The sequence below is a fragment of the Brachionichthys hirsutus genome, chromosome 19 (assembly GCF_040956055.1).
Source record: "Brachionichthys hirsutus isolate HB-005 chromosome 19, CSIRO-AGI_Bhir_v1, whole genome shotgun sequence".
Classification (NCBI taxonomy): Eukaryota; Metazoa; Chordata; class Actinopteri; order Lophiiformes; family Brachionichthyidae; genus Brachionichthys; species Brachionichthys hirsutus.
Genome location: NC_090915.1, coordinates 4087727 through 4101121, shown reverse-complemented (window position 1 = coordinate 4101121; position 13395 = coordinate 4087727). Strand labels below are relative to the sequence as shown.

General features: G+C 50.5%; 1 protein-coding gene across 1 annotated transcript; it reads right to left on the bottom strand.

The window, feature by feature from the left end:
• Nucleotides 1–4870: 4870 nt before the first annotated feature.
• mctp1b (multiple C2 domains, transmembrane 1b) lies at nt 4871–13040 on the bottom strand. Its single transcript, XM_068753354.1, has 21 exons — nt 12570–13040; nt 10155–10275; nt 9942–10084; nt 9786–9865; nt 9567–9690; nt 9101–9139; nt 8498–8665; nt 8291–8421; nt 7452–7638; nt 7273–7366; nt 7085–7187; nt 6854–6956; nt 6675–6776; nt 6506–6580; nt 6272–6391; nt 5982–6105; nt 5874–5914; nt 5694–5803; nt 5209–5318; nt 5031–5128; nt 4871–4942 (listed from the first exon to the last, which is right to left on the bottom strand). Exons 1-21 carry the CDS (start codon nt 13038–13040, stop codon nt 4871–4873), a joined length of 2616 nt encoding a protein of 871 aa, XP_068609455.1.
• Between the last annotated feature and the right edge of the window lie 355 nt (nt 13041–13395).

The following is a 13395-nucleotide window of genomic DNA, read 5'->3' as shown; positions in this document are numbered from 1 at the left end:
ATCACGAGCATTCAGGAGTTTCTTCCCCACCATCCTTCCACTTTTTTTGAGTTAGTTCTGAACTCATTTTTTAGTAGTTTCTGCAAACCCGTCGGATGTTTTTCTCTGCTTGATTCATGATAATGATAAACATCTTTTCCACGACCACAGAAATGTGTTCTTTCACCGTGATATGTTTTAAGAAATTAGAAGTTACTCGTTGCATCATCTTGGGATTGAATAACTTTTTTGCCATCTGAAAGATAATCGCCTGCGCAGCAATCAACCAACAAGAGGCTTGCAACTATTTGCTTAGGTAAATCCAGGTAGCGCTTTTCTTTTTAGTCCAGGCAGGGTATAAACTCAATGAACTGGTATTACTGCTTATTCCTAACGATAAGATCTTTGTACACTGTAAAAACAAAACAAATAGCACCAATCATTGATTAGAATGAATTATCTTTTCCATTAACTACACCAGTTTTATTCATTTAAAGGTAATTAAATAGTCACACCTTAACTCAAAAAGCTCATATGTCAAATAGATTTTTCCCCATAAAATAAAGTAACTGAAGGGCAGCACGGTGGCGGAGTGGCTAGCGCTGTCGCCTCACAGCAAGAAGGTTCCGGGTTCAAATCCTGTCTGTGCAGAGTTTCTATGTTCTCCGTGTGGGGTTTTTCCGGGTTAAAAACATACAATTTATGTCAAAAAATTGAGGAGCACTTTGAGAACAATAACCCACGTGACATGTGGAAAGGCATCAGGGCTGTGACGGACTACAAACGCAGGGACCAGCACGCCAGCCACGACTCCACCCTGCCTGACACCCTGAACAGATTCTTCTCACGCTTCGACTCTACGAGCAGCAGAAGGTCTGTGGATCTGCCCCAGCCTGAGGTGCAGCATCAGCCGCTCGTCCTGCAGCTGCACCAGGTCTCCTCAGCCCTGAGGAGGATCAACACCAACAAGGCTGCGGGACCAGATGGCGTGTCAGGCCGGACACTGAAGACGTGTGCTGACCAACTGGCAGGGGTTTTCCTGGACATCTTCAACCTGTCCCTGCAGCTGTCCACCGTCCCTGCCTGCCTTAAGTCCTCCATCATTGTGCCTGTACCCAAGAAATCATCCATCGCCTGCCTCAACGACTACCGCCCTGTTGCTCAGACTCCCGTCGTGATGAAGTGCTTCGAGAGGATCCTCCTTAAACACATCAAAGACGCCGTCCCTGCTGGCTTGGACAGCCTGCAGTTCGCCTACAGGGGGAACCGCTCCACGGAGGACGCCGTCTCGCTGACACTTCACTCGGCCCTGACTCACCTGGAGCAGCCTAACACCTACGTCAGGATGCTGTTTGTGGACTTCAGTTCAGCTTTTAACACCGTCCCACCGGACATGCTGGCTCTGAAGCTCCACAGCCTAGGACTGTCTCCACCGCTCTGCTCCTGGGTCAGGGACTTCCTCAGCAACCGGCCCCAGGTGGTGAGGATAGGAGACACCACATCCTCCCCTCTGATCCTGAACACTGGGACCCCCCAGGGTTGCGTTCTCAGCCCTGCTCTCTTCACCCTCTTCACCCACGACTGCTCTGCCATCCACTCCACAAACATGGTTGTGAAGTTTGCTGACGACACCACTGTGGTGGGTCACATCTCCAACAACGATGAGACCCACTACAGAGAGGAGGTCCAGAACCTGATGCTGTGGTGCTCGAGTAACAGCCTTGTTCTGAACACCAGCAAGACCAAGGAGGTCATAGTGGACTACAGGAGGTCCAGGAAGACTGAACACGCCCCCCTGTGCATACGAGGGGAAGCAGTGGAGCGTGTAGAGAACATTAAATTCCTGGGCATCCACATCTCCTCTGACCTCTCCTGGACACTCAACACCAGACACCTGGTGAAGAAGGCCCAGCAACGGCTCTTCTTCCTCAGGAAGCTGAAGCGGGCTGGACTCTCCTCTGTGCTGCTTGCAAACTTCTACCGGGCCACGATAGAGAGCATCCTGTGTCTCAGTGCGACCGTGTGGTACGGCAGCTGCACGGCGCAGGACAGGAAGGACCTATCACGGGTGGTGAGGACAGCTCAGGGGATTGTGGGTCACCGTCTGCCTGATTTGGACTCTGTTTACATCTCCAGAGTCCAGAGGAGGGCCAGACGCATCTCCACAGACCCCACCCACCCGGGCCACAGACTGTTTGTCCCGCTTCCATCAGGGAAGCGGTTCAGGACAATAAGAAGCAGCACTACGAGGCTCAGAAACAGCTTCTTCCCCCGAGCTGTGAAAGCAATCGTTCCCCTGTAGCGATCTGGGACACTTTATGCCGGCCCTGTTGCTGCTGTTGCCATTTTGCACTACTGCCTGTGTTTCTCACTCTCTCTGTGTGTATATATATTGTTTCTAAAGAGAGAGAATTTAGTTTGTTATGATGTGTGCCTTAAGCCGTGGGCCTTCTCACGATTTTATTATGCTCGCATAATGACAATAAAGTATCTTGAATCTTGAATCTTGAAATGGCTGCCCCAAATTGTCCGCTGTGCGCTGGCGATGCATCCGGGGTGTACCCTGCCTACCCAAGCTGGGATAGACTGCAGCAACTCCGGCGACCCGCAAAGTGGAAAAAGGAAAAATGGAAAGAAACATTTTGAAATGCTATATAGACACACACACAATGATATAATAAATGATATAGTATTACTGCAATATAAAATGCAGTTTTATTATAAGTTTTACCTTCATCGGGGTATTATTGTATAGGAATTTAGGACTCAGAAACTTGACTTCATATATTGAGCCCCCACTTCCCTGAATTCTGCTTCATTACATCTCAATGGCAGAAACACATTACGTTTTTTGCTCACGTGTAATTTGTCGGGTTGCTTCAGGTTGCGACTGTTGTTTTTACCGGCACAGCGTGACCTCAAATAGCGGTTAGCATTAACCTGAACAGCGGTCCACTAAATCAACATTTCGGTGTTTTTTGGTAAATATGTTGGGGCAGCCAGTAAGTTTGGCACATCAAACTTTAAAGAGCATCGTGTTTAAAACGCCCTGAGCGGCAAAATCAACATCTGAGTCGTGTCCGCATTGGTTGACCCTCCAAAACACGCAAACGTCAGAGGAACGACTTCTACAAGTCTGACAACATGGACGACAAAACTTGTCTTTACTAAGAGTCTGGTGATGTTGTGTTTATTAGTTCAAATCTGCTGCTCGCCTTGTCATGAACAGAACTACGTCTTTGTGGAGCAGCAGCCTTTAACGGAACTCATGTCTGAGACAGTTTTTGACACCTTTGCTCAAAAAAGCATCAGCAGAAGATGAAGAATTTTGACAAAGAAGATTGCTCACTTTCACCCGTAAAAAATGATGTGATAAACAGTATGCATGCACACAGTACTCCCCGCCAGGATTATACTTCTGATGAACTAACTCATAATGTGATGGGTGTTAGATATTTGAGTTATGCATGCACGCTCACAATACACAGGTTGCACAAACACGCTTAGTTTCTTTATCTCTACATACTCTGAGGTAATCACACACATAGATTAATCACATATAAAGCATCACATTGTTAAGTGATACACGATGTGAATGAGTTGGGGCCCTAACGGCCCATCCCAAGAGGAGGGTGTAAGCACCCCCCAGGAGGAGGGTGTTTTGACGCCCACTATAAAGATCACTGCCGTAGAACATTCGGGACTCTTCTACAGAGTCCCGCTTCCGCGTCTGTAGGAGAGAATATAGAGAGAATATATAGCGGCAAACCATAACATGGACTGGAGGATACAATACATCACATATGAGTCGAGTACAAGTCAAAATATATTATGTTTTCTTCATATTACGAACATAAGACAAATTAAAAAAAAGTTTTCCTGGAATAATAAACCATTTAAATACATTTTCCAACTCCCACCACTGATGGAGATGGACAGTCTCTCAGCCCCCCCTGCTGGCCGAACCTGAGCAGCGCATCACCGATCTGGTTTCGTCTACGGGAAGTCCACAGGGTCAAAGCTGTGAAGTAAGAATGGCTGATTTGCGTTGTAAAAAAAAAAATGAATAAAATTGTCAAACTGTCTGAAACTAAAGCTTATAACACCAATCAAGTCAAACTCAGAGCCAATGAGATCTGTGTAGAAATATATTTTCAGTTCAGGCGGTACTGCAAATACCCATGATGCAACAGGAAACATATCGTGCAAAACAACCGTGGCGTCGAAGAGTGAACAAATATTTAACGCGCCTTTTTCTCTCTTTACATCTCGACTTGGTGCACAAGCAACTGATGAACTTCGCATTCAGTATTTATTTATTTATAAATGGACTTCAATATTATTTAAGTTCATGCAAAACAACACTTTGACATAAAAATGACGACAATGCAGGAAATCACGGCCGTGAAATGTCCACGTTGGTGTCCATGGTGAAAATCAGGCGAAAATCATATTTAAAGTACATTAAAATGAATAATCTGCTGTTGGATGATGAATCAAATTGGAATGTTCAATATAAAATATTAAAATGTAAAAAAATAACAAAATAATATCAATAGTGGTTAATGATATGGAGGACTTAGAAGTGCCTAAATTACAAACAGTATAATAGAAGCTGATTTGTGACTCTGATGACATCACTATGACATCATCAGAGTGTCGTAAATCTCCTTCCAGACGTTGAACAAGGCTGGGTTGCACTGTTATGTGAATTTGATTAAATACCACTTCAACCTCAAGATGTGAAGGAAATCGATGGCGCAGTAAAAAACAGAACCAAGTCGCTATGGTAACGCCGATAACCAGCTGATTCTCTTTTTTTCATTTGACACATAAAGGTGCCGCCCACAAGAGAACTAACAGAGATGAAAGTGTTTACGGGACGGAGCGGCTAGCCGGGGTTCGTCCTCCTGCGTTTACTGGGACTCTGTCCGGGGTCCGCCTTCAGCTCACGGTACTGCATCTGTCCAAACACACACACGTGCACACGCACACACACACAATGTTGTGATGCGATTTCAGCGTCAGACAGATCCAGATCGGCGCCTCACCACTTGGACATCGGACGGCACTCTGGACAGGAAGTCAAGGAGCTCGTTGTTGCTGATGGCGAAAGGATTACGAAGCTTCTTGGTGAATTTATTCACACCTGCAGGGAAAACAACAACAACAACAACATCTGTTAGAGGGCAAATATTCAACGCCGCTGGAGTGCCGGGCAGGACTCACCCCACGCCAGAGCAATGTATCGCAGGGGGACGAGGTAGAGCAGCGCCGCGGCGGCGCTCAAGGCGGCGATGGCCAGCCAGCTGAGGAAGGGCACGGTCCAGTTAACGGCGCTGCAGGAGGAGGAGGAGGAGGAAACGGCCTTCGTCATGTCGTCTTATCGTAGACTCGCATTCAAGGTTAAAGACGTAAACGTGGAGGTAGCAACAGCGAGACGGGCGACTGTTTGCTCTCTACTGACCCCTGGTGAGAAATGCCCTAAACAGCACCTTCACACGGTTCGGACCTTCGTCTTCATCACTGAGACGTTTCATCTGCGCTCGAATAAACCGTCAGGAAGTTTCATCCATATTACTCCGTGTTTCCGTTCGCTTGTTCCTCGTTTCACCGCTTTGTTCTCTCTTTAGATGTTTTGCCGTTTAATTCATTGCTTTGATCTTTAACTTTTGGCCTGTTCTGTTTCATGTACGAGGCTTAACGGTGCCCACTTTTTCACCCTCTCTCCGTGCGACGCCACCTCGTCCAGGGCGCCCTGCACGCTGATGAACACGTCCTGGATGGCGTACAGCTTATCCATGAAGCCTTTGTGCTCTGCCTCCTGAGAGGAAGAGGAAGAGGAAGAGGAAGGCGAGTCATGGACACACAGCCCAGTCGTTAAACGGCGGCGCTACTGTCACCTTGTCGTCCTCGTCCTCGTCCCACTCGAACGCTTCCTCCGCGGGCTGCAGCAGAAAAGGAAACAAAGGCGTGACCCGTCTGAAGGACAGACGTTGTGCAGCCGTGATGCGGCTTCCTCACCGTCTCCTTGCTCGAGCGGAAGAAGTAGTTCCAGAGCAGCGGCAGCAGCAGAGCCAGCGGCAGCATGTAGAGCTCGAAGTTCCACACGGCCGCCACGAACAGCTGCCGCGCGGCGAGAAGTAATTGCAGTTTATCTCAAGACTGGAACTAAAATGATCTTTAATCTGACAATTTCTGGATTTATAATCTCAGCGAAGTCTGACGGAGGTTCGCCTTCCTCGCCGGCGGCGCAGCGAGGAGACTTGCGCGTGGCGCGTGCGTTTCATACCACGAAGGAGGCGACGCTCCTCTGAGTCGACTCCCACTCGAAGCAGCTGTTGACGTACGTCCCGTAGCCGATCAGGACCATGATGCACCTCTTCACGCGGTTAAAGTTCTGCTGGAGCAACTGGAACGCAAACGACACAAAAGAGGAAACTGAACTGTTCTTAGAGCGTCTCCTTTAAAAGCCCCGGGGGGGTCGGGGGGTCGGGGGGGGGTCTCTGACTGACGACCATCGTACCTGCTTGGAGACTTTCGGCTCCTCCTCCATGTATTTCTGCTCCGCGGGGACGACGGACCTCAGAGCAGCTTTAAACTAAAATCCACAACGGTGGAGAATTCAAATGTGATGATGCCACAAAGGAATGCCGAGTCTACCCCCCCCCCCCCCCCCCCCCAGCGGGACTCACAGCGTTGTAGACGACGTCCATCTCCAGGTGGACGACTCCTTTGGTCGGACCGCTCAGCTCCTTATTTTTCAACGCGTAGCTCTTCTGTTCGCCGTTACGGATCTGTCGGAGAGACGCTTAAGCTCATCGCTGGCGTAGAACCGTAGAACCGGTTCTATTCACCGTGTTCTCGTACTCACGTGCAATAAGGGGACGGCGACTCGACCCAGGAAGTCGGCGCTCCGGTCCCCGTCCTCGTCGAGCACCGTCACCTCCAGCACCGAGTGAATGTCCTTCACGTTACTGGCAGACGAGGAGACGGGAGGAACGACGAAGACGAGGGATCAGACAGACGAGTGTGAATGCACGCTCGGATGCTTTTATTTTGAAGGATGAAGCCGTGTTGGTGGAGGACGACTGGTGTCACTCACAAGGTGAACACTTTGTTCCACTCTGGATTGAGGTTCTTATAAACGGTGTGAGTCTGAAGTCTGTCGTTGTTCAGCTCCAAAACACAGAAGGGATCGCTCTTACCTGGAGAACAGTGGAGGCAGCATCAAGTACAAGTACATGAGGGGAGTATAAAAACAAGTACAAGATGTGAGATGAATATTACTACCGTTCACGTCCGCCGCCATGAGTCCTTCTGCTCTCATCACCTTCACCTGCACGATGCCAACGTCCTTCAGGTTGGAGAACGACTTCGCCAAACTCTGGAGCAGAAAGGACGAGAACAGGAAACCCGTTTTCCGGCGGGGGTGTGTGCGAGAGACGCAGCAGCGACTCTCACACACTCACGTATCGCTCCAGTATCTCCCTGCGCTCCTGCGGGTTGTCCAGCGGCGTGACGGGCAGGTCAGCGATGGAGACGTGAGGCGAGGCGGTCAGCGTGACCAGCAGCACCAGGAAGCCCCGGGACTCGTCCAGCGGCAGCTCCAGGTGATGAGTCCGCTCCTTCGTCAGCGTGGAGAGATCCAGCTGGCAGCTGCGGAAGCATGGAGGTGCTGAGGAGGTTCTACGCTTCACAACGGGCCCGTAGCAACGTACCGAGGAGGTTCTATGCTTCACAACGGGCCCGTAGCAACGTACCGAGGAGGTTCTATGCTTCACAACGGGCCCGTAGCAACGTACCGAGGAGGCTCTACGCTTCGCAACGGGCCCGTAGCAACGTACCGAGGAGGCTCTACGCTTCACAACGGCCCCGTAGCAACGTACCGAGGAGGTTCTACGCTTCGCAACGGGCCCGTAGCAACGTACCGAGGAGGCTCTACGCTTCACAACGGGCCCGTAGCAACGTACCGAGGAGGCTCTACGCTTCACAACGGGCCCGTAGCAACGTACCGAGGAGGTTCTACGCTTCACAACGGGCCCGTAGCAACGTACCGAGGAGGTTCTACGCTTCACAACGGGCCCGTAGCAACGTACCGAGGAGGTTCTACGCTTCACAACGGGCCCGTAGCAACGTACCGAGGAGGTTCTACGCTTCACAACGGGCCCGTAGCAACGTACCGAGGAGGTTCTACGCTTCACAACGGGCCCGTAGCAACGTACCGAGGAGGCTCTACGCTTCGCAACGGGCCCGTAGCAACGTACCGAGGAGGTTCTATATATATGTATATAGAACAATGTCGACTGACCGTCCGATGAAGTCGTCCCTCCTTCCGGTGTCTCTGTCCCACACTGTGATCTCCACCTCTCCTCCAGTCTCCTCAAACAGATGGAGGTCAAACTGTTCCCTCCACTGTGGACTCAGGCTTTTTGGAACAGTCTGCACGCACACACACACACACACAGAGATTATGGGAAGCATGCTTTTATTTTGAAGGAGCGCGGGGGTCACGCACCTTGCTGCGATACTTCTGGTGTCCCAGCTTGAACTTGACGTACGGGTCACTCAGCCCGTTGGTATCCATGGGAACCAGGTCCCGGCCTTGGATCAGCGCGATGCTGACGATCCCTCTCCAGAACTGGGACTTCCGGCGCCGCTCTGAAAGCCGCACCGACTGCTGCTGCTGCCGATTCACACACAGACGCAAACGCTGAACTCCCAGAACTCCCAGTCGAAGCGGGACAAGATGCAGGACCCTCGATTTAAAATCTAAAAGTATTCCACATTGATCAAGATCCTGGGGTCTCCGCTAAAGTCGTTTTAACGTCGTTATTTATTGTCACAAATCCTGTAATTAAAACCAAAACTCTCAATACTGACGTTGGTTTTGGCTTCTGGAGATAAATTGACAATAAGAACGTTTAGCGTCAGCCTGGCGTGACGCAGTCTGAAGAACCGGAGCCCCCCCCCCCCCTCCCCCACCCCGTTCACAGCCAGCGAATGGAATGACCGCAGGAAGTCACGACGACGAGAAACGGGGCCAGAAGGCGTGAAGGACGGTTAATGGAAAGGTGTTCCGGCACACACACGATGATGATGATGATGAAGGTAAAGTTACCTTTACAGATCGCTTCCAGGACCTCCTGAGCAGCAGAGTCTGGATAAACATTAGGATGCATTAATTGAACGGAATCCTGCAGGGTGAGGGAAGCGCAGCCTTTATGAAGCCACTAGCGCCCCCTAAATTAACCAAAAATAGGCTACATATGAATGACACGCGTTCTCAGGCGGAAGTCCCGCCTCTCGATGGGATGTCAGCCAATCACACTTTAAGATGACGGGGCAGTAAATCCCTGGATCTCCTTCCGGAAGCATCCCCCACCTTTCAGTGACACGACGCAGAGTTCTTCTAAAGATAGTTAGTTAGTTAGTTAGTAGGTTAATGGGTTAGTCAGCGGACCCCTCTCTTCGCTGGTTCTCTCCCAGTTGTGACCAGTTAAACTAAATTAAATTGCCTGGACGATCCACTTTAGGAGCTAGCTGGAATCGCTTAAAGAGGCGAGAGAGCGCCGCAGCGGACGTACCGTGGAGTCTCGGCGTTCCTCGACGGGACTGTGCTTCGGCGTCAGGGTGACGGCGAGCTCCAGGCGGCCCAGGTCCTGATCGGGGTGTAGAGCGTCCGTCAGCTCCAGCGTCACCGGTACGGTCCTGGAGCAACAACCGCGGGATCGGGGGGGGCAACGGACATGGAAATGCTAACTGTGCTAACGTCCAGGCAATTCTATTCTCACAGTCACACAGACCTCTGCTGCTCCAGAGACTCCAGGTAAAGGTGAGCCGAGCCCATGAAGTCGTCGCGAAGTGCGAAGTCGTAGTCAAACACCTGCAACGACAGACGCCCGCTGACCTTCACGAGGATCTGACGCGGAGACGCTTTGCCTCGGGCGAGTTTCTTTTACCTTTACGTACAAAGGTTCGCTCAGACAATCCACTACGATGCTGGTTTTCTCGTTCCACACCGGGTTGAGGTCTTTGTGGACGGTTTTGCTCCTGAACACGTCCTTACCGGCGACCTTAAACTTGACGTAAGGATCGCTGGAGCCTAACGCGACAGATCGAGTCTTCAGCGACCGATGAAATCCAGAACAGGACAGGCTAGCTTTGACGCCTACCTCCCCTGTCCCGGACGGCCAGGTGGTGTCCTCTCTTCAGCTCCACGTCCAGCTTGTACATCCCCGCGCTCCCGGTGGATCTCCCGGGGGCGACTCCTGAGGAGCAGGGAGGAGCCGCGAGCTGTCGGGAGGAACGGACGCGTTCGTTACAAAACTGCACGACTTGGAATACCGTCACCAGACGGGGCTGTCGTCTCGAAAAACAAACTCACAGACGTCTTAAATGAAGCGCAGCCTTCACTTCCTCAGCTGCACCCCCCCCCCCACCCCCCCATGGTAACTCCTCCCACGGGTGACCACCAACAGGAAATTACACGAGGGTAACTTCCTCCCGTCCAACCGGAGTAGTTTAGCTTAAACCGCTGTGACGAGTCCCCCCCCAAGAAAGTCCCCTCTTTGTCCTCTCTAAAAGTCTTGAGCTATTCATACACAAAGACCCGAAAGGCCCAGAAAAGCAGGTCTGAGCACTAAAGAGTATCTTTTTTTTTGTTTAGAATGTACATTTTGTTCTACTTAGTGAACTTCCAGTGTGTAAAGTTTGGACGCTCCTCTCACCTTCATTGGTGGAATTAAAGAAAGACTCAGAGTCCATAAATGCTCGCTGCCGGTCCTCATAAAGGAAAACTCCAGAAGCGTCCCGTCAGAGACAGACAGTTATGAAACGCACTGGTTTCCTGAGGCTGAACGCTTCTGCGGCTTTGCAAGCTGCGGAAGTTCTGCTAATAGTTTTAGTTTAATCCCGACACAAACACGCATGTCAAAATGGCGCGCGGTGCTTTTAGGTTCAGTTAAGTTTGTGTAAGTAAATCCACCCTCGGTTGGTCACGGGATCAGTCAAACCTCTGTTTGAACAAGAACTGGATCAAACGTGCTCTTTAATGAACTCTGTGTGAAACGAAATGTCTCAAATCCTGGAAAGGTGGCTTTTGGAAATTCGTCCCGTCTCCGCTGGACATGAAGTTGAGTTTTTTTTTTTTGGCAGAAGAATTGGAAGATTTAAATGTTCAAATGTTAGAGCCCACGCCGTCTGTAATCTATTCAGGATTAGCCGTCGGTCCAATCAGGAAGCTGAGAAAAGCGTCACACACAATCCCATCGGCTGGACTCGTGCATTCCCTTTAGGCCGCCGGGATTCCGGGTCATCGATCCACCAATGAGGTCGCGCTTCCCCCCCCCCGGTGTCTGTTTGCCAGCGGTTTAATAGACAAAAAAAAACTAGAAGCTAACCGCAGGTCAATAAGAGCACGGAGCGGAGCTGAAAACGTGCATCCGGACCCGGCCGTGTTTATCTCAGGGAAGTTATTCTCACCGACAGCAGCCGTCCGCACGTGGAGACGGCCAAGGAGCCGGCGCCATCGCAAGAACCGCAGCCAAACAACCCCGGAACCGCCAGACGGACCTTCTTTAGGAGGAGATCCAGGATTCGAGGTGGAGGGGGACGAAGGTCGATATAAAGACGGCTCCAGACGGTGACGCAGACGGACGTTTCTCCCGGGGAGCCAGTGTGGGAAAAGCTAAACGGGAGGAGGAGGAGGAGGAGGAACCTCGTTGGTTTGACTTTAATCCTCCAGAGGAGAACGTCTGACTGATGGGACTGAGACGGCGCTAACATCGAACAAACTGCTGCTGTTGTTTTGTCCAGTGTAAACAAACAGCCTGCGAAGATGCTAATGTAGGAATAAACAGCCTAGCATCGATACAGCTAACATCTTTTTTTGTCTAGTTTCCTCAGGGGGGGTGTGGGCGGGTCAGAGGTCGCCTCGCCCTTCAGACGGGGGGGTGTAAACCGTTTGTTTGTTTATCAGCAGAAACACGCAAACGTGCTTTTTTCCGTTCTCTAGTTTTTTTTTTAATTCTCCTTGAGAACAAAAGAACAAAAAACTTCCTACAAACAACATCCGCATACGGAAGTGAAGGCTTTTACCGTTTACTTACATGCATTTGTCTCGTTTCCATGGCTACAGGTTGATATTAAACTCCGGTAAGGGGGATTTGAGGGTTTCTCGGGTGTAAAACTTTATGTAAACCTGCGTGTTTGTTTACATCCAGAGTTCTGATACATTTTAATAAAAAGTTAGTGCTTATATTTTGAAAATTGTACTTATTTAACTTGTACCTGTTAAAATATAACTTTATTCTGTCTTTATAAAATATGTATTAGTTGTCTCTTCTATGAATTATGTGCCATAAGTATTATTACTTTGATCAGTTTTACTTTGAAGTACAAGCTAAACTTTGAAACAGTATACTGTTTCGAAGTTTAGCGTGTACCTGTGGTACCTATAAGTATACATACGTGTACTTACAGGTACCGCAAAGCCCCTTGCCTGGAAATTTGGATATCATCCCTCAACCATAGAGTAAAACCGTTATTCACATATACCGGGGATTAATTCCACCGGATTTGACGCTCACCGGCCGCTCATCCCGGCCGTCCAGCTGCGGTTCTGCCGCTGCCGCGCCGCGTCCCGCTCCGCTGCCGCTCGGTCCCTCGGCGAGCCCGTCCAGGCGCGCAGACCCCAGCGAGGAGCTCTTGCGGTGGGACTGAACCAGAGAAGCGACCGCGGTCTTCCTCCCCGGGCTGGCGGGCTGCTGCTGCTGCTTCCCGGCCGCTTTGCCGCAGAGCGGAGCCTCCGTCGCTTCTAAATCCGCAGGAGAAGAGAAGAGCAAGTCGGGCTGCGACGAGGAGATGACCCGGTCCAGGACGACGTTCTCCCTCCGCTTGGTCCTCCTGAACATCCAGCCGCGCTCCTGCCTCTCTCCCGGGTCTCTGGAGCCCATCTTGGGGCCGAGCAGCGGCTTGGCTCGGGCTTGAAACTGTTTCCACAGGCTGGTCTGTTGTTGGGACGAGCGGCTCTCATGGTCGGCCGCTTCGCTGGGCTCCATGCCCGCCTCCTGCTCGGGGTTGGGTTCCAGCCCCTTCTGCCCCCCCACTCAGAGGACACACAGTGTAATCGGAGCCTGGGGGCGGGGCGTGGCTGCGCCCACGCCCTCCGCCTTGTTGAGTTATCTTTAAATGGAACTAGCTCACACTAAAAACGGCTTTAAATATGTTTTAATCACTTTGACGCCTCTTGACTTTCTCTAACATTAAACTTTTAAACCTCCAACATTAAAAAAAATAAATGAGTACACTGTCAGCCTCAGCATCGGTAGCAGCGGATCCTTTAACCAACAAACAAACAAATATCCACCTTTTTTGATTAAAGCAAACATTTTATTTTGTTTTAGATGTTTAATT